This window comes from Heteronotia binoei, chromosome 3 (genome assembly GCF_032191835.1).
Source record: "Heteronotia binoei isolate CCM8104 ecotype False Entrance Well chromosome 3, APGP_CSIRO_Hbin_v1, whole genome shotgun sequence".
Classification (NCBI taxonomy): domain Eukaryota; kingdom Metazoa; phylum Chordata; class Lepidosauria; order Squamata; family Gekkonidae; genus Heteronotia; species Heteronotia binoei.
In genome coordinates, this window is record NC_083225.1 from 87,854,957 (window position 1) to 87,877,147 (window position 22,191).

Here is a 22,191-nt window from a genome sequence, read left to right on the forward strand (position 1 = left end):
GGCAGCTGCTGTGAGAATCCTCTCAGCCCCACCCACCTCACAGGATGTCTGTTGTGGGGGAGGAAGATAAAGGAGATTATGAGCCGTTCTGAGATTTGGAGTGGAGGGTGCAATATAAATCCAATATCATCATCTTCTTTACTAACAGTTAAACCCGTAGTAGTTCCAATATCTCAGTAGTGTAGGACGCAGATTCAGATTTGCATTAGAGCATGGACAGAGTGCCAAATAGAATTACACTAATCCAGATCACAGAACTCATTTGCTCTAACCTACCTTGCACTACCGTTACGTTTGAACTGTTACCTTCAAAGTATTATATTTGCAGGGCTTGCTTTAAAAGTACATAGTACATCTCTCTCTCTATCCCAGGCCTGAAGTGGTCCAGAACAATGGACAATAAGGCCTCTATTAAGAGTCCTTGCTAAGCATAATATATATGAAAGGAAATACATTTTCCTAGCATGAAAACGTTATCAGAGGTCTGTTAGCATCCTTTGATAAGGGAAGCGTTTCTCCCTGCCTCAAGGAAGGATCTCCTAGTCTGAAAGGAGCCTTAGGGGAGGGACGGTGGCTCAGTGGTAGATCATCTGCTTGGTAAGCAGAAGGTCCCAGGTTCAATCCCCGGCATCTCCAAAAAAGGGTCCAGGCAAAATGATGTGAAAAACCTCAGCTTGAGACCCTGGAGAGCCGCTGCCAGTCTGAGAAGACAATACTGACTTTGATGGACCAAGGGTCTGATTCAGTATAAGGCAGCTTCATATGTTCATATGTTCATCTCGCCCATGCAGTAGAGATTGGGAGTACTGACACATTCTCTGGAATGAAACCAGAAACCGGGAGGATGCTGGATGCCAGGAAGACGGGAGATTGGGAGTAGGAAACAAAGAACTCCCTAAAGAATTACTTTACCCTGGTAGAGACGGGCCAATGAGACACCACAAAAGGCTAAGAGCGAGGATTTGTACCCAATCAACGAGACCTGCTTTGTTATCAGAAACTGTATAAATATCCTATGTTTTGTAAAGGTGGGTTTGAGGAAAGATGGTGGTATAGAGAGATACGGGTCTTTCCTCCTGCCACTGGTGGTAATAAAGGAATCTCAGGATCAACTCACTTGGAACTCTGGCTGTTGAGTCTCTTAATTTGGGCTGGAGGGACTCAACTCGCGGCACAGATGGTGTGTGCAACAGTAGTGTAGGTGGCAGTCCTCTCCCGGTTTAAGTGCCAAAGGCCTGTTAGAATAACTTGGTTTTGCAGGCCCTGTGGAATTGAGAGAGGTCCCACAGGGCCCTTATGGCCTCTGGAACTGCATTCCATATTTCAGGTGCTGCCACTGAGAAGGTTCTAGACCATGTAGCACACAGCTTGGCCTCCTTTGGTCCGGGGATGGAGAGTAGATGTTGCATCCCTGAATGCAGTGCTTTCTGGGGAATATGTGGAGAAAGGCGGTCCCTAAGATAGATAGGCCCTCGATCATATAGGGCTTTAAAGGTCAATACCAACACCTTAAAATGGACTCGGAACACAATAGGTAGACAATGAAGTTCTTTCAGCACCAGCTGAATGTGCTCCTATTGAGGGAGACTCATTAACAGCCGCGCTGCTGCATTCTGCACTAGCTGCAGTTTCCGAATCAGGGTCAAGGGTAGCCCCATGTAGAGAGCATTACAGTGATCTATTCTTGAGGTGACTGTGGCATGGATTACCATTGCTAGGTCGTCATGTTCCAGGAAAGGGGCCAACTGCTGAGCCCGCCGGAGATGGAAAAAGGCGGATTTGGCAGTGGCTGCAGCTTGAGCCTCCATTGTCAAAGAGGACTCAAGAAGCACTCCCAAGCTCTTGACCTTAGGGGCTGGTATTAGTGGCACCCCATCAAGAGTTGGTAAAGGGATCTCCCTTCTTGGGCCACCCTGACCCAGATAGAGAACCTCTGTCTTTGTCGGATTCAGCTTCAACCGACTCTGTCTGAGCCAAGAGGCTATGGCTTGAAGAGCCAGTTCTAGATTATCCGGGGTACAGTCGGAATGGCCACCCATAATTAGATAGAGCTGGGTGTCATCTGCATATTGGTGACATTCCAGCCCATACCTCCTGACAATCTGGGCAAGGGGTTGCACATAGATGTTAAATAATATTGAGGATAGAACCGCACCCTGTGGCAAACCACATATAAGTGGGTGCTTTCGGGATGATTCTTCCCCTATGACCACCCTTTGTCCCCGATCTTGGAGAAAAGAGGCCATCCATTATAAGGCTGACCCCTGGATCCCTGCATCGGCGAGGTGGCTGGACAGTAGCTGATGGTCAACCGTATCAAATGTGGCCAACAGATCTAATAGCAACAGCACTGCTGAGCCCGCTCTGCTCCATGTGTTGCATGAGATCATCCGTGAGGGCAACCAGAACTGTCTCTGTCTCGTGACCCAGCCGAAAGCTGGACTGGAATGGATCCAGTGCAGAAGTGTCCTCCAGGAATCCCTGTAGCTGAGTTGCCACCACTTGCTTTATGACTTTGCCCAAAAAGGGAAGGTTCAACACCGGCCGATAATTTTTCCAATACGGCTGGGTCTGCAGATGGTTTTTTCAAGAGAGGGCAGACCACAGCCTCTTTAAGGAGCATGGGAAAGATCCCTTCTGTGAGGAATCTATTGACAATGACCTGTAGTGGTTCCCATAAGACCGCCTGGCTAGCTTTTATAAACCAGAAAGGGCACGGATCCAACCCATAGGTCGTAGGGCGTACAGCCAAAAGGATCCTGTCAACCTCCTCCTGGCTGAGTGGGGCGAAAGAATCCAGAAATGGACCAGAAGACATGCTTGGTGCCTCGAGTTCTTTCACTGTATCAATTGCGGCAGGGAGGTTGTGTCGAAGCAACGAGACCTTATCTGCAAAAAAAATCACAAAAATCTCACAGCCGATTTCCAATTCTCTAACATTTGGTTTACCTTGCGGTAAGGTTGTCAGAGACCAAATTATACTAAATAATTGTGCTGGGTGCGAAGTTGTAGATGCAATCCGTGTCGCAAAATAAGTTTTCTTTGTGACTCAGACTGCCATCTCATAGGTCTGCATAAATAACTTATAAGATGTTCTCGTAGCTTCATCACAAGTACGTCGCCACTGTCTCTCTAGTTGTCTTAGTCACTGTTTCATCAATCGCAGCTCTGGGGTATACCATGGCGTGGATTGTGACCGGGGACGAAGAGGACATCGAGGAGCGATCTCGTCAATGGCTGCTGAGAGCTGGTTATTCCAGGCCTCTGCCAGCTCATCTGATGAGTCACAAGAGGGCCAGGGATCCTGCAAAGCCATTTGAAAGCGTATAGGGTCCATCTGGCTTCGTGGGTGAGCCAAAACTTGCTCACCGCCTAAATGGGGTAGAGGTGAAGTATTCACATGGGCCTTTAGGGCATAGTGGTCAGACCATGGCACTGCATCAGCAGAAATCTGATCCACTACAACTCCCGCTGCAAAGACCAGGTCTAATGTGTGTCCGGCTTGATACGTGGATGTTGTTACATATTGGGAGAGTCCTAGTGCTGCCATGGAAGACACCAGGTCCGTCGGCCGAATGGAGGCTGTGTCCTCAGCATGGACACTTAAGTCACCCAGGACAATAAGCCGCGGGTGCTCCAGTGCCCAGCCTGCCACAGCCTCCATCAGGGACGATAAGGCACTGGACGGTGTATTAGGCAGACAGTACACCAGCCAGATTGCCACTCTCCCCAGCATCCCACATCAATTCAGCACACTCTAACCCCTGATCTTTGGGGGCGGGAACACCCAAAAGGAGCAAGCCTCCCATATGAAAAACACCACCCCTCCCCCCGCCCACTAGTCTGTGTCTGGTGAAGGATGGAGAACCCAGGTGGAACCACCTGGGATAGAGAGATACCGTCACCCCGTCTTGCACCCAGGTCTCCGTCACACAAGCCAGGTCCATGACCTGCCTGATTAAAAAATCCGGCAGGACTGAGATCTTATTGTTTATGGACCTGGCATTGCACAACACCAAGGATGGAGGCAAGTGTTTCTACATGGCCCCATACCTGCTATTCTTGGGATGGGACACAGGCTGGAAGGTGAGCGAGCCCTCCTATGTCTCAGTCTCCTTCCATTCCAACCCTGCCTGCTACCACTGCTGTACTTTCCCCTCCCCAGGAGCACTGGAATCCCCTGACCAGACATCTCTCTCTAGTCTTACTGAGCCTCAGATCGCTGTTAGTATGTAACTCAGTATTTGTCCTGCTCCAAGCCCACCTGCACAACCTTATGCTCTATCTACCAATATCTCCCAACGTCTACTAAAACTATTTCCTACTACTATCCTACTAATTAATTTAAAAACCCTCTCCCTACCAAATCTATTCAATTAACTAGTCAAAATTTATACAATCAATCATTTGGTAGATAACATATTTCCATTAGATCAAAAACCAGTTAATTTCTAAATTCAAAAGAAGAACAATATTAAGCAAGGAGCAGGATCAATTAGTTGGAAGACAAAACTCAAAGTGCAAGTGCAATTTCTGTAGAAATTTCAAAATACTGGAGGCTTCAAAGTGCTGGTGCAAAGTGCAGGCATAGTACTTGCATGTTTACCTGATCAAGTTTGGATCCTATCTAGCACAAGTGGAAATGAAGTTTACTGTCATCTGTTGTAGCTTGCTGTACACCTCTCCCTCAAAAACATGCCTTGGGCAACTGGCAGTCCCCTAGGAACAGTTTGGGAACAGAAATAGAAGGGCATTGGGAGGGGAAAAGTGGCAAAATCCACTCTTTTTCTGTTCAGCGGTTATCTCTAAAGGGTTTTTTTGTTTAATTTAGCAAGTCGGAGTGATGGGTGCAACTTAGTAATAGATACACTACTGTCCAACCTGTATTATGACAACTTTTATAATTGGACTAGCAGTAAAGCCCATTGTAGGAAGAAATACAACAGGCCCTTGAAAAATATTTGTGTGTATGTGTGTGTGTAATGAATGGGCTGGCGTGTGGGAGTAAGCAAACTATGCGATTGCCTAGGGCACCAGCTCCCATCAGGAGTAGGGGGCGGACGCCACCTCCCCACTTGCACCGACCCTGAGCCTCAGACTCATTTTTTTTTTACTCTGAGGGGTCAGAAGAGCTCCCCCGACCCCTCAGAGCTGAGAAAGAACGGTGCTTCCCATCCCCAGTGCCCTCCAAATGCAGAGGGTGCTGGGGAGGGGAAGCACCTAGTGCTCTTTGTTGGCTCTGAGGGGTTAGAGGAGCTCTCCCAGCCCCTCAGAGCTGACAAAGAATGGCACTTCCCATCCCCAACATCCTCTGAACTCAGAGAACGCTAGGGAGGGGAAGCGCTGTGTGCCCAGTGTGATGATGTCACCTCTGGGTGACATCATTTATTTATTTATTACTTTAAATTTCTATCCTGCCCTCTCCGCAAACGGACACAGGGCGGCTAACAACATACATTTTTACAATTTAACCAATAAAAACTACAATTTAAAATTATTTTAAACACTTAAACATTAAACATTCCATTGCATTTTTGGTGCTGTATCACTATGATATAATTTAACATAAATATAAATGTAAATGGTGATCATGGTACTCTGTAATGGTGTAGAGTGGTAGCGCTCTCCCAAATTAGATTAGATCTCAAAGGCCTGTCGAAACAGTTCGGTCTTACAGGCCCTGCGGAAGGTGGAAAGATCCCGCAGGGCCCTTATGGCCTCTGGGAGAGTATTCCACAATTCTGGCGCTGCCACCGAGAAGGCCCTAGCTCGCATCTGCCACAACCTAGCCTCCCTTGGTCCAGGGATGGACAACAGATTTTTTGTCCCTGAATGCAGTGCTCTCTGGGGAACGTGTGGGGAAAGGCGGTCCCGCAGATAGACAGGCCCCTGACCATAGAGGGCTTTAAAGGTCATTACCAACACCTCAAAACGGACTCGGAACATAATAGGTAGCCAGTGCAGCTCTCTCAGCACTGGCCGAATGTGCTCCCACCGGGGGAGCCCCATTAGAAGCCGCGCTGCAGCGTTCTGCACTAGCTGTAGTTTCTGGGTCAGCGCCAAGGGTAGCCCCATGTAGAGAGCGTTACAGTGATCTACTCTTGAGGTGACCGTAGCATGGATCACCAGTGCTAAGTCATTGCGCTCCAGGAAGGGGGCCAACTGCCGCACCCGCCGAAGATGAAAAAAGGCGGATCTAGTAGTGGCTGCTACCTGGGCCTCCATTGTAAGAGAGGACTCCAGGAGCACACCCAAGCTCTTGACCTTGGGGGCTGGGATTAGTGACACCCCATCAAGAGCCGAAAGAGGGATCTCCCCCCCCCCGGAGCACCCCAACTCAGATAGAGAACCTCCATCTTCGTCGGATTCAACTTCAACCGACTCAGCCTGAGGCAAGATGCTACGGCTTGAAGAGCCAGGTCTAGATTTTCTGGGGTACAGTCAGAGTGACCACCCATCAATAGATAGAGCTGGGTGTCATCTGCATATTGGTGACATCCCATCCCATACCTCCTGACAATCTGGGCAAGGGGGCGCATATAGATGTTAAATAACATCGGGGACAGAATCGCACACTGTGGCACACCACATATAAGTGGGTGCCTTCGGGATGATTCTTCCCCTATCACCACCCTTTGTCCCCAATCTTGAAGGAAAGAGGCCAACCACTGTAAGGCAGATCCCTGAATCCCCTCATTGGCAAGGCAGCTAGTCAGTAGCTGATGGTCAACCGTATCAAATGCGGCCGACAGATCTAATAATAACAGCACTGCTGAACCGCCCTGATCCAGATGTCGCATGAGGTCATCTATGAGGGCGACCAGAACTGTCTCCGTCCCGTGACCTGGTCGAAAGCCGGATTGGAATGGATCCAGTGCGGAAGTGTCATCTAGGAATCCCTGTAGCTGAGTTGCCACCGCCCGCTCTATGACCTTACCCAGAAAGGGAAGGTTTGATACCGGCCGATAGTTCGCCAATACGGCCGGATCTGCAGATGGTTTTTTCAAGAGGGGACAGACCACCGCCTCTTTAAGAGGTGTGGGAAAGATCCCTTCTACCAGGGATCTGTTGACAATACCCTGTAGTGGCTCACGTAACAGCACCTGGCTAGCTTTTATAAGCCAGGACGGGCACGGATCCAACCCACAGGTCGTAGGGCGCACAGCGAAAAGGATCCTATCGACTTCCTCCAGGCTGAGTGAGTTGAAGGAGTCCAGAATTGGACCAGAAGATGCACTCTGTGCCTCAAGTTCTTTCACTGTTTCAATTATGGTGGGGAGGTTGCGTAGGAGCGATGAGACCTTATCTGCGAAAAAACTCGCAAAAGCCTCGCAGCTAATTTCCAATTCTCTAACGTTTGGTTTACCTTGCGGTAAAACTGTTAATGATCGAATTATACTAAACAATTGTGCTGGGAGCGAGGTTGCAGACGCAATCCGGGACGCAAAGTAAACCTTCTTTGTGGCCCGGACTGACATCTCATAGGTCTGCATAAATGACCTATAGGACGTTCTCGAAGCTTCATTGCGAGTACATCGCCATTGTCTCTCTAGTTGTCTCAATCGCCGTTTCATTGATCACAGCTCCGGGGTGTACCACGGAATGGATCGTGAACGGGGATGGAGAGGACGTCGGGGAGCGATCTCGTCAATGGCTGCGGAAAGCTGGCTACTCCAGATCTCCACTAGCTCATCTAATGAGTCACTAGAGGGCCAGGGATCCCACAAAGCCATTTGAAGCCGCAAGAGGTCCATCTGCCTTCGCGGGCGAGCTAAAACTTGCTCGTCGCCTAAATGGGGTAAGGGTGGTGTATCCACACGGGCCCTTAGGGCATGATGGTCAGACCATGGCACTGCCTCGGCAGAAATCTGATCCAATACAACTCCCGCCGCAAAGATCAGATCTAATGTGTGTCCAGCCTGATGCGTGGGCGCTGTTATATATTGGGAGAGTCCCAGTGCTGCCATGGAAGACACTAGGTCCGTTGCCTGAGTGGAAGCCACGTCCTCGGCATGGACATTGAAGTCACCCAAGACTATAAGCCGAGGGTACTCCAATGCCCAGCCTGCTACAGCCTCCATCAGGGACGGTAGGGCACTGGCCGGTGCATTAGGCGGACGGTACACCAGCCAGATTACTAACCTCTCCCCAACATCCTACATCAAACCAGCACACTCCATACCCATGAACTTTGGCGGCGGGAGTGCCCTGAAGGACCAATCCTCCTGTATGAAAAACACCACCCCCCCCGCCCGCTAGTCCGAGCCTGGTGAAGGACGGAGAACCCAGGTGGGGCTACTTGGGTGAGAGCAACTGTCTCCCCAACCCGTACCCAGGTCTCCATCACGCAAGCCAGGTCCATGTCCTGCCTGACTAAAAAATCCTGCAGGACTGAGGTCTTATTATTTATGGACCTGGCATTGCACAATACCAGGGATGGGGGCGAGTACTTCCACTTGGCCCCCATACCCGCTATCATTGGGATGGGACACAGGCTGGAAGGGGAGCGAGCCCTCTTGTGTCTCAGTCTCCTTCCGTTCCAATTTTGCCTGCTCCCACTGCTATACCGCTATACTTTCCCCTCCCCAGGAGCACTCTCCAGGGTCATCACACCCTGCATGCGCTTTGCACGTGCAATAAGTTTTCACCCAGAGGGCACGCATGGGGGTTTTGCCTTGTGTGGCAGAACCCCACATGCCAGGACTGTGTAGGTTGCAGGCAGGCAGGCAGATAGACAAACAGAATGAAAGAAAAAGAAAGAGACAGAGAAAGAATGAGAGAAAGAACAGTAGGGAAAGTATGGGGAGAAAGGAGTATGAGAAAGAAAAATGGAAGGAAGGTAGACTAAAGAAAGACTGATACAGAGAAAGAATTAAAGAAAGAACAGAAGGAAGAAGTAGAAAAGGGGGAGAAAGGAGCAAAAGAAAAATGAGTAGAATGAAAAAGACAGAAAGACAGAGAAAGAATGAGAGAAGGGAAGGGAGAGTTATGGGAAAGTTGGAGAGAAAGCAGTGAAAGATAGGAAAATGGAAGGAAAGACAGGGAGACAGAAATATGACAGGAATATGGGCAAGCAGGAGTGTAGGCAACCATTAGAAGCCTCCCTTTCACCTCCTTCCACTTGCAGGTTGGGGGGCAGCAAAATGGAGCCTTCTAATGGCTCTCCCTCTTAAAGCCAGCAGTTGACAGGCGGACCCACCCCACTGATGGCTGTAAGAGGCAGGGAGCCATTGCAAGCCTCCCTTTTGCTCCCTCTCGCTTGCAGGCAATGGGAAAGTGAAAGGGAGTTCATTCCATCTAATGGGGCCATAGGACAGAGTGGACTCCATTGTATCTTATACAGACAGAATGGACTCCGTTCTATGCTATCAGCCCATAGGACAGAATGGACTGCATTGTATCCTATGAGCCCATAGGACGGAATGGAGTCCATTCCATTCTATGGGCCCTTAGGATACAATGGAATCCATTGTGTCCAATGGGCTCATAGCATAGAATGGATTCCAATCTGTCCAAAGGGCCCATAGGACAGAATGGAGTCCATTGTGTCCTATGGACCCATAGGACAGAATAGAGTCCATTCTATCATGAGCCCACTGTAGCCTAATTTAAATAGAATAGAGTGAAGAGTATTTGCAGGTGGAAAAGGGGCTTGATACATTGTATAGTGTCAGTCTGTTTATCTGCTGCTGTTGAACTGGTCCCTCCCTGCTGTGAATGAACATTCCTTTTGTGTCAGTTGAAAATAAGTTAATTGCTACAGTTTGTCTCATGAACATTTACTGTTTGCTCCACTGTTTGCTTCGTGGTAGCATTGTTTGTGTGAGAGAGAGATGGACTGTCCCAGACTTCCTACAATGGACCCTGAGAAGAGGCAGTAATGACCAGTAATCCCCCAGGAGAACCTGTCAGCAGAGAACTATCTCCCACAGAGGTCAGTGGCCATCTGGTGGAGAACTCACCTGAGGAGCAGCAGTGGGTGTGGGAGAGCAGAATCAGCCAATGGCACACCAGAGACAGAGTGCGAGCCAATCCTGCATAGCCCACATGAGAACTAAGGGGCCATGAGAACTAAGCACTCCTCCAATTTGCCACCATGGTAAGGCGTTTATTATCTAAAGAATGAATGAGTTAGAAAGCTTTGAAATTTACACAAAGGATAGCTCTGAAATCCAGTTTCAGCACAAGCCAAATAAACATCTTCCTCCTTAACTGTATCCCTGGATGAAGATAGAATGCATAAAACAAGCATAGTAAGAGCGCTTCCATGGAACACTGCTGAAATTAGGTAGGTATATTAGTCAGATCAGGTGCCTCCAAAGTAGACTCCAGTGGCACCTTTAAGACCAACAAAGTTTTATTTACTGTATGAGCTTTCATGTGCATACACACTATCCCAGAAACAATGCAATTGAATTTACCAGTTTATACACATAGACAGTAAATTAACATGAATAATAATGAAGATATTTAATAGAATCATAGAGTTGGAAGGGACCTCATGGGTCATCTAGTCCCACCCCTTGAGCAAGGCAGGAAATTCACAAGTACCTCTCTCCTACACACATACCAGCCACCCCTGCTCCAAGCCCAGAAGATGGCAGAAAGGAAGGAAGGAAGGAAGGTTGATAGATTGCTGCTTGACCCCAAAGTGGTAATCAGCATTTCCCTGGGCATGTAAGAAGGGGCCATGAGAAGTAAGCACTGATGAAACCTTTCCTGTCCTCCTCTTCATGATCTGCCCAAGTTCACAGAATCAGCATTGCTGTCACATGGTCATTTTGGGGTCACCTCCAAAAAAGGAGAGCCCACCACCTCTCAAAGAAGCCTGAGGAACTGCTGTAACCGTCAGGAAGTTCTTACTAATGTTTAGGTGATTTAATTTCAACCCGTTGGTTGTGGTCCAACCTTCTGGGGATCCCCTCATCTGATAAAGTGTGCTTAGAGAGCACACGAAAGCTTACGTTCTGAATAAAACTTGGTTGGTCTTAAAGGTGCAACTTGACTCCTTGACTCCTGCTTTGTTCAACTGCTTCAGACCAACATGGCTGCCCACTTGGATCTAGATTAAGAGATGAAAACAGTTAAGCCATTAGCTCAGTATTAATTTAAGGCAGCATGGATGGTGTAGACACATAAATTAAGAAATACTTTTCACAGCTTAGGTGTCCAAAAGATGTCAACTGTATCGGCCCAATTTTTAGCAATCAGTGCTGGGAGGCCAATTAGATGGTGTAATAAGATAAGGATGCCCACCTGCCTCAGCCATAGGCCTGGTGGAACAGCTCCATCTTACAGGCCCTCTGGAATGGCAACCTCCATAGGGAGCTGATTCCTGGTCAAGGGAAGCTGGATGTCTCTTGGGCCAGGGATGATCAAAAGATGTTGACTGGCCGATCGTAATGACCTCTGGGGCTCATATGGGAAGAGATGATCCTGCAGGTATGCCAGTCCCAGGCCGTGCAAGGCTTTAAATGTCAGCGTTAAGACTCTGAAGCAGATTCGGTACTCGATCGGTAGCCAGTGTAAACTGTGCAGCATCGGCCGACTGCTTGCCCACACAGGCAATTCAGTCAGCAATCCCACAAAAATCGCACTAAACCCACCAGCAGTGTGGCTTTAAATAATCTTGGGCAGGCTCCACAAAACCCATTACGTGGGGCTCGCCAAAATTCAAACTGACCAGCCAGGCTGGCCTCCCCAAATGACGCAGGGCCAGCCAGTGCAGTCGCCTGAGGCTCCCGCCGTTCTCCTGCTGGAACAACGGGAGGGGGACCTCCTCCAGCCCTTCCCTGCCCGCACAGCAATCTGGCCCCTTAAGGTGAGTCTTGGCTGCATTTATTGGCAAGAAAGATGTTTTGCTTAATTGAAGATGAGAAACTTTAGATAGCAAGATTTCTCACTGGAAATTACTGGAGCCAAGCTTGAGATCAAAGAGAGATGGACATTAGGCAGCATGGGAGCCCATCTGCACTAGCAGGTGCTGAAAAAGATGTCGAAGTAAGATTTATAGGAAAGATATTTATCTGCGATAAGCATTTGAAGAGTTCTCATGGTCAGAAACTATATAAGACTTAAGTTTTTTCCCATCAGGGCTGCCTGTCTTAGAGTGCTAAAGGCTGCTTTTGTTGGCAGGGTGATGTTTCTACTTTTTATTATACATAACAGATATGTGTTGATAGTAATTAGAAAAATTCTGAGAGCTTTTGAGATTTATCCTCTGAAATGCATAGCAGTCTAAGATTCTAGCAGGTACAAAAAAATTGTAAGTCTCTAACTAATAAAGCATAGTGTGAAAGTTTTGTTATCTATAACTGGAAATTGTTTTGCCTTTTCATGGGTACAGAGAAAAAGAAAGTTTTATCAGTTGTTTATGGAACAGTGTGACTGCATCTCATGTATTAGATGCTGGGAGAATCAATTTGTTTTGGGAAATGTTGGGAAAAAATAGTGTCTATGAAATATAAGAAAATATAAAGGTAAAACTCCTCAACAGTACATAAATTTATTAAGGTGTCCTATCACTGTAGCCTACATTTACAAACTAAATTATAGGGAACTCTGCATCTGTAGGGTACTAAACCTAGCTAATTTTGAAAATGTAGCTTCCAAAATGTGTAGCATTTGATTTAAACATTAAATATGAGGGGATTTTAATAGGCTTGGTAAGTGGCACTTAGTTTCTCTCCCAGCACTCGCTCAAATTACATTAGCATACTTTGTGATGTCCATGTTCTTTCAGTATTCTGTTAAAATTTTCACACTAGTGAAACTGACTTTTGCAGTTTGCATAGGAACAGTTCAAATGGCTGCAATTAGAAATCTTTTCATGGCTGCTTATACTTGCTTGATGCATGCCATAGGGTTGCATTTTCAACCAACTACCATGCTGCTAAATGTGCATGTGAATTGTACCTAAATTTCAGATTTCAATGGAAACTATTTCCAAGTGACTCATTTCAGTACACATACCATACACATGTATTTATTAATTTACTTCACTTATACCTCCAATGGAGACCCAAAGCATCTTACAGTGTTCTCCTCTCCTTCATTTAATCCTAAGAACAATAATAATAATAATAATAATAATAATAATAATAATAATAGCTTTTATTTCTATCCCGCCCTCCCCGCCTACCTCATGTGAGGTAGGTTAGGCCGATAGTATCTGACTGGCCCGAAGTCACCCACCAAGTTTTCATGGCAGAGCAGGGATTCCAACCTGGGTCTTCCAGATCCAGTCATGTACTCTAACCACTACATCACACTGACGTTAAGTACAACTTCTGTTGTAATACAGCTTTGGGCATGATTTTGATTTAGCAGCACTATTAAAGCATTTTAGAAATTAAGAAAACAGAAGCCCCCCTCCCCACTGTTGCCCCTCTAAGCACTAAGAATACAGAGCATCATTGCTTCAGATACTGTATATACGTTGAGGTTATTAGCTATTGATGTACCTCTGTTTCACATGTTTATCCAATACCCTATTGAACATTCACTGGATTATGGAGAAAGCACAGGAGTATCAGAAAAACGTCTATTTCTGTTTCATTGACTACGTTAAAGCCTTTGATTGTGTGGATCACAACAAACTGTGGCAAGTCCTAAAAGAGATGGGAGTACCAGACCACCTCACATGTCTCCTGAGAAACATGTATAAGGGTCAAGAAGCAACTGTCAGAACGGGATATGGAACAACTGATTGGTTTAGAATAGGAAAAGGAATTCGACAAGGATGTATAATTGTCACCCTGCTTATTTAATTTATATGCAGAGTATATCATGCGGAATGCTGGCCTGGATGAAGCACAAACCGGAATTAAGATTGCCGGGAAAAACATCAACAACCTCAGATATGCAGATGACACCACTCTAATGGCAGAAAGTGAGGAGGACCTAAAAAACCTCTTGTTGAGGATGAAAGAGGAGAGCACAAAAGTAGGTTTGAAACTCAACATCAAAAAACCTAAGATCATGGCATCCGGCCCCATCACATCTTGGCAAATAGAAGGGAAAGACATGGAAGTAGTGACAGACTTCACATTTCTGGGATCCCAGATCACTGCAGATGGTGACTGTAGCCATGAAATTAAAAGACGTTTGCTCCCTGGGAGGAACGCTATGGTGAACTTGAGCAGTATAATAAAAAGTATAAACATCACCCTGCCAACAAAAGTCCATATAGTCAAAGCGATGGTATTCCCAGTAGTAACGTATGGCTGTGAGAGCTAGACCATAAAGAAGACCGAGCGCAGAAGAATAGAGGCTTTTGAGCTGTGGTGCTGGAGAAGAATCTTGAGAGTCCCTTGGACTGCAAGAAGATCTAATCAGTCAGTCCTAAGGGAAATCAACCCAGACTGTTCCCTGGAAAGTCAGATGCTGAAGCTGAAGCTCAAATACTTTGACCACCAAATGAGAAGGGAGCACTCACTAGAGAAGATCCTGATGCTGGGAAAGACAGAAGGCAAAAGAAAAAGGGGACGACAAAAGATGAGATGGCTGGACAGGTTTACTGATGTAACAAATACGAATTTGAGCAGGCTTCAGAAAATGGTGGAAGACAGGAGAGTCTGGCATGACTTTGTCCATGGGGGTCGCAAAGAGTCAGAATCAACTGTGCGACTGAACAACAAAAAAAAATGCTTCCATAATTTTGTAAATCTCTACCACAGGGGTGTCAAATGTCTGGCCAGTGTGCCAGAACCCACCCACCCAGGGCTTTAATCAGGACCGCATGGCTCTTTTCTCCCCTCTCCTGTCCTCACCCTTTGAAGTTCCATCTACCTTGTCTTTGCCAGCTGCAGCAGGAATCTCTTCTGGGCTTGCAAAGAAAATGCAGAATGAATTTTCCATTAAGGTTTTTGCACCCTGACAGTCTATCTGGGCCCAGAGACCTTAATGGAAAACCCATTCCAACTTTGTTGTTCCATGCAATGTCCTGCTATTTCATGTTTTCCTAGACTCAGCATTTTATATTGTTAGTTTCTGCTGTGATCCTTGTGTTTTTTCTTGAAGTTTTATTTTAAAAATTGCATTGGCAAATTCCATTAATCCTCTGCCTTTTCATTTCAAACAAAATACCTCAAAACATTTTTAATCATGTTTGTATTGTAAGTATAAAATCATGGAATCATAGCGTTGGAAGGGACCTCCAGGGTCATCTAGTCCAACCCCCTGCACAATGCAGGAAACCCACAAATACCTACCCCAAATTCACAGGATCTTCATTGCTGTCAGATGGCCATGTAGCCTCTATTTAAAAACCTCCAAGGAAGGAGAGCCCACCACGTCCCGAGGAAGCCTGTTCCACTGAGGAACAGTTCTTCCTAAGAACATAAGAGAAGCCATGTTGGATCAGGCCAATGGCCCATCCAGTCCAACACTCTGTGTCACACAGTGGCCAAAAAAATTATATACATACACACACACACACATATATATACACACTGTGGCTAATAGCCACTGATGGACCTCTGCTCCATATTTTTATCTAACCCCCTCTTGAAGCTATCTATGCTTGTAGCCGCCACCACCTCCTGTGGCAGTGAATTCCATGTTAATCACGCTTTGGGTGAAGAGGTACTTCCTTTTATCTGTTCTAACCTGACTGCTCAGCAATTTCATTGAATGCCCACGAGTTCTTGTATTGTGAGAAAGGGAGAAAAGTACTTCTCTACTTTCTCCATCCCATGCATTATCTTGTAAACCTCTATCATGTCACCCCGCAGTCAACGTTTCTCCAAGCTAAAGAGCCCCAAGTGTTTTAACCTTTCTTCATAGGGAAAGTGTTCCAATCCTTTAATCAGTCCAGTTGCCCTTTTCTGGACTTTTTCCAATGCTATAATATCCTTTTTGAGGTGCAGTGACCAGAATTGCACACAGTATTCCAAATGAGACTGCACCATCAATTTATGATATCGATGCATTATGATACTGGTTGATTTGTTTTCAATTCCCTTCTTAATAATTCCCAGCATGGTATTGGCCTTTTTTATTGCAATCGCACACTGTCTTGACATTTTCAGTGAGTTATCTACCACGACCCCAAGATCTCTCTCTTGGTCAGTCTCTGCCAGTTCACACCCCATCAACTTGTATTTGTAGCTGGAATTCTTGGCCCCAATGTACATTACTTTGTACTTGGCCACATTGAACCTCATCTGCCATGTTGACGCCCACTCACCCAGCCTCAACAGATCTCTTTGGAGTGCCTCACAATCCTCTCTGGTTCTCACCACCCTGAACAATTTAGTGTCATCTGCAAACTTGGCCACTTCACTGCTCACTCCCAACTCCAAATCATTTATGAACAAGTTAAAAAGCATGGGGCCCAGTGGCTTACCGTCCTCCACTATGAAGACTGCCCATTTATACACACTCTCTGCTTCCTATTAGCCAGTTTTTGATCCACAAGAGGACCTGTCCTTTTACTCCATGACTCTCGAGCTTTCTAAGGAGCCTTCCTAATGTTGAGCCAGAAACTCTTTTGATTTAATTTCATCCCATTGGTTCTGGTTCTACCTTCTGGGGCCACAGAAAACAATTCCACACTATCCTCTATATGACAGCCCTTCAAGTACTTGAAGATGGTGATCATAACACCTCTCAGCTGGCTCCTCTCCAGGCTAAACATCCCCAGCTCCTTCAACCTTTCCTCATAGGACTTAGTCTCCAGACCCCTCACCATCTTTGTCACCCTCCTCTGGACCCGTTCCAGCTTGTCTATATCCTTCTTAACTGAACACAATACTTCAGGTGAGGTTTTACCAAAGCAAAGTAAAGCGATACTATCACATCACGTGATCTGGACACTATACTTCTGTTGATACAGCCCAAAATTGCATTTGCCTTTTTAGCCACCGCATCAGACTTGTTTTACACAAGTAAAACAATATCATCTTTAATTGTGTTTCTGTATCTTTTATAAAGTTTATATCTCTGCTAAATGGCATTACTTTTTATGACACTCATGGCCTGGCCCCACAAAGCCGCATTTGTGTCAGATCCATCCTTTGTAACAAATGAGTTCAGCACCCCTGCTCTATCACGTCACCCCTCGGTTGTTGTTTCTCCAAGTTAAAATCCTTTAACCTTTACTCATAGGGAAAGTGTTACACCCCCTTAATCATTGTAGTTGCCCTTTTCTGCACCTTCTTCAATACATACATATTTATTTTTCAAAAATGAACAAATCAAAACTTCAGTATGCTGTAAGAAGTGCGTGTGTGTGTGGGGAAAGAAATGTCAAACTGCAAAAGGAGATTACAACCTTCTTGAATCAGCTCACTGATTCTACACTTACAGAACTCAGTCAGAAGAGCCAGTGTAATATAGAGGTTAAGAGTGGCAGACTAGTATCTGTGATACCCAGGCTTGAATTCCCACTTGTGCCATGGAAGACTGCTGAGTGACCTTGGGCCAGTCATGCTCTCTCAGCCTAAGTTACCTTACAGGATTGTTGTGAGGATAAAATGGAGGAGAGAATGGTGTAAGCTGCTTTGGGTCCCCACTGGGGAGAAAGGCAGGGTATACATGGAGCATGAATACTGTGCTCAATTTCTTAAAAATTCAGGGAGTAAAGAAACATTTGGCGTTTGCTCTAGTAGTACTGCCAGCACAATGTTTCAAAGCATGACATCATGGTTATTACAATCCCATGTACTTTTATGAACACCAATAAAATAATAAAGGTTAAAAAAAGGATCTCTGACACGCATTCTTAAAATATTTTGTGCTATCACCAAGCATGTAATGCACACCTCAGTTCAAAAGCTGTTTGAAAGTGGAACTGAGATAAAGGCAGGTGATCTTGCAATAGTTAAGGGCCTTCTTGTAAGGTAAAAATTACCTGTATTGATACTTGGATAGGTCCTACCCACTACCCTACCATTCCAGTGAGCAAAGTCTGAAGCCTTCTGTTGAGCTCCTTGGAACATAGCTGGATCTATTCCGCTACTAACACCATCTGAAGAACTGCCTCTTGATGTTCCATGACTCTTTGGATACTAATGCATGGAACAACACCACAATAAACTCAGGGAACTGACAGCAACCAGCTACAGTTTATAAGTTCCAAAGGAAAATGAGCAGAATCAGAGTGGATGACCAATACTAATGATCTTTTCAAATTTTTAGTCTTTCTTAAAATAGTAGCATACCTGAAGTTCTGAAAGAACTGAAATAATCTACATGTAAATCACAATTTTGCATTTTAACGTTGAGGATAACGTTTTTCAAAAACATACTGGCATTTAATAAAAGCAAAAAATCCATATTAAATAATAAAAATGTAAAACAATCCAAGGTACAACAATACTGGTGATAAAAAGTGGTTAGGTTCACAAAGACATCACAAACTGGGATGGATAATGTTCAATTCCCTCTACCAGGGGAAGGAATAAAGGATACGCTTGTTTAAGACTGGTTAGAAAAATGAAAAAGTATCAATAACCCTGAGATGAATACATGGTTAAATTTGCTTAGTAAGGCTCGTTACAAGAATCATAGAGTTGGAAGCGACCTCCAGGGTCATCTAGTCCAACTTCTTGTATAATGCAGGAAAGTAGGGCAACTTTGCACATTAGGTTAAGAACACATTATCCCACCAGAATATATAATGCAGGGAGACAATGGCCAATCAGGATTTCTCTGTGACTCGTACCTGTACTACATGTTTATTACGTGTGTCTTGGGGCAAAATATTGTCTTTTAATGTGTACTACATGAGTACATGCTAAAAATATTAATGTATGAAGCAGCCCTTGTTTGCTATTCGAGCCACAATTCTTGAAGACTTGCATTCAAAGCAAAAATTCCAATGACCACAAAGCTGGTGAGAACTTTTTCTAAATGTCTACAAAGGATTTGATTGACTTCTGAAGAACCTGAAGAATCCTGTGATGAAATGAATGACCCAAGGCATTTAATTGTTGAACACATAAAAGGAAGTATATTTAAAATAAAAAATTGGTCAGACTGTAGAGTCATTTACCGTTTAAAGAAATTTACAGGGCTGCTGCAGATTAGTCTTTTGGAATTGTTAGTTTATCGCAGTGTCTAAACTGGTTTCTTCATAGCACAGTATTTTTTCTTAAAATGTGTGCATTTTCGAAACAATTACATACATATTAAAAATCAGCATTTCTTTGCTGGAACGTAATTAAAACGTTAATACTCTCAGACAACACAGATCTGAAATGGTGAAACCAGTATTTTTTTCCCCGCCCCTTTACAACAAATTAAGTTGAGACAAAATTACAAACACATTTCACTACATGATCATTAATAAAAATCAGGATTTTTGTTTATAAAGTTGCCCAAAATGCAAGGGATGTGCATAGGTTTTACAACTTAGTCATAATATTGAATTTTATTCCCTTGGGTACTTTCCCCCATGAACGGAATGTACTTTGCTGTAGATTACAGTTTTTTTTCAACACAGATACACCAACAGCATGAACGCTTGCGACTGTCCACATGCATTAAGAGTCAAGACCCAACTTCAAATCTCTATAAGTTTTACAGAGTTCTTCAAAGAGACAGTATCACATTATCTGGATATTACATGAAAGTACTTCAAATGCTATTCTAAGAATAAAATAAAAAGCAAAGAAAGGCCATTAGAATTTAAGAATTTTTTTCATCCATGACTGGGCTAAAATTTCAAATAAATAAAGGAAAGCAAGGTATTCCAATTCACAAAATCAGACTCTAAAAGAACGTAGTGTTCCACCCCCAAGTAACGGATCATATTATTATTAAAATAGATTATAGAAAGCAGCATCTATTTTGTGCAGTTTTAGGGGCCTTTGAAATTAAAAGCTATGATTTTCAAAAATATAACATTCCAAAGGATTGAATAATACATATATTTAAAGATACATTTTAATAAAGTTTAGCAGAACTGATTAAAAAAGATACTGTCTCTTTAAATTAGCATTTTCTCCTCCTATCTATAAGGACATGACGATAATTATAAATTTAGGTCACACTACATCTAGGTAGTCTCTAGGGGCCAAGACCTGCTGACACAAGGTCAATAACAAAGAGGTTGTTCCATGTATGAGGCATTTCCCAGTAATGATAAAATTCTTCTGGTGATAAGACTAGTACACCCAGGAGACAGGAACCCACTGTGATGCTGTACAAACAAGCTCAATGGCTTCCTCCAGATGCCTGATTGTTTCATCAATTTCATTGTTGATAATTGTAAGATCAAAGTAATGTGCATATGTTCTCTGTAAGATTTCAGATTCCTTTTGCAAGCGCTGAAGAGATTCATCCTGCACAGTAATTGGGGAAAAGGGAGGAGAAACAATTACATTGTTTTGTCATCATTGTATGTTACATTTTTTAACTTACAAGGAGGGAAACAGATATACTAAACCCTTTGATAAGAACTGATTAAAACTTATTTTATCTTAGAAATTTAGTACATGACAAATTACACTGAATTTATTATACTGCTTGCTTCAACTGCACAATGTAAATACAACTATTTATTAGGTTTTCACATCACAACTGAACACATATCTACTTTTAGGAGACTTAACTGGATAAAGGATTCTATGAGAGAAAAGGGGCAAACATAATCAAGGAATAGGGGAGGGCTACTACTTTATTAATGAAAACACACCACATACAGAAATACAATTTCCCCTATACAAAAATATACTTCAGCTGGGTCAGATCCAATGATCCATAGTAGAAAACACTGGTGGACACAGATCTTTGTTGTATTCCTCTCCTGGAAAGTTGATTCCTAGTGTCATGGGACCTATTTGACTTGAGGAAGGGGGCAAAATTGCCCTTCCCTTATTTCAGTGGAGCTGTGCTAGTGGAGGAATGAGGAAGGGGAGATTTTGCTGGATCCAAGACACTCACTTCAGCATATACATAGGTTGTACCTTTCACTTCAGTGGAGCAAGCACAAAAATATGTGCGCATGCTATCTCTTTCAAAATTAGTAAGAAAATTAGTAATATGTGAGCATGCTATCTCTTTCAAAATTAGTAAGAAAACTTGTCTGGAGAAGAAAGCTTCATACACTCACAGAGAATTCCTTTTGTCATTGGACTGGGATGTTCGAAAGCTTGGTGTATATACTCTTAAGCAAATACATGGGGCTGCCACAGCACATTACAGAGCCTTAAATCGAGGGTAAAAGGTTATATGGTCATAACAGAAGAAAGAGTATGTTACTCTCAATCCCTGACATCCACTTTCACAGATGTGCTCAGTCTATCGCAAAGGTACCACTGTTTGCATTTTCAAAGGTGATGGCTGGTCTCCAGTCATTGGGACAAAAATATGTAGGACGGATGTATGAATAGTATCATGAGTCTTATAATGCCAACTCACCTACAATTTCCCCCCTTCATTGGTTTTCCTAGTGAAATTACTATATCCCTCCTATACATGCATTTACCTCATGAACAAACAGCAAAGTGCTGAGTTCCAGCTTGTTTGATTCAAATGCCCAGCACTCAGTAGCCAGGAGACATTTCTGAATAATCAGTATAATAAGTGCTTTGTTGCTACATCAATTTGTCACAATCAGTCTAGTCATCTTCTCTTGAGGCTAGATTCCTGTTGCAGGTATACCACATTTCACAGCAATAAATGAATCATAATTTTGTGCCCAGAAAAATAAAATACTCCCTGCATCCACTGCTGTTGTGTGAAATGTAGCTATGTAAGGAATGCAAGTGTGAACAGGTCTGTGACATCACAGATAAACATTTCCCCTCTCCACCCATGCTCATGACATCTTCTTGTGGCTGCATAGTGCTACAGGAAAGTGAAAAAGAATGCTCCTGTGAACCTGATTGGTCTTCTAATGCAGTTAGAAAGAAACTAATAAAAAGCTAGCATTTTAAACCCTTCTGCAAGGTAGAAGAAAGCCTGGCTGAGACAACAGAAGGAGTTAGTTACTACAGGCAGCAGATGCTGAGAGAACTTCAAAGAAAGAACATGACTAAGTCTACCAAAATATTATGACTTCTACTCTATAGTCCCAGGCTTCTCCTGCTGCTCCATAGAGCAGTGGGAACAAAATGGGTGAAAAAGAAATGGTGCTGACTTCCAGAAGTAATATTACAATGTTGGAGTGATATTCTAGGCTTCACCTAAAACTCTCTGTGTTTGTGTCAATTTCAATGAGTCTGTCCCCCTCCCCCAAAGTCT

At 44.2% G+C, this 22,191-nt stretch overlaps 1 protein-coding gene across 20 annotated transcripts in view; it reads right to left on the minus strand.

Annotated features, from left to right (window-relative positions):
* Positions 1 to 18,927: 18,927 nt before the first annotated feature.
* CASK (calcium/calmodulin dependent serine protein kinase) overlaps positions 18,928 to 22,191 on the minus strand; it is a 382,103-nt gene continuing 378,839 nt past the window's right edge. For all 20 annotated transcript variants that reach the window (XM_060234164.1, XM_060234158.1, XM_060234148.1 and 17 more), the window contains one exon: positions 18,928 to 20,288. In XM_060234164.1, the coding sequence (XP_060090147.1) occupies positions 20,112 to 20,288 (177 nt within the window). In that variant the 3' untranslated portion in view covers positions 18,928 to 20,111. The remainder of the gene's footprint in view (positions 20,289 to 22,191) is intronic.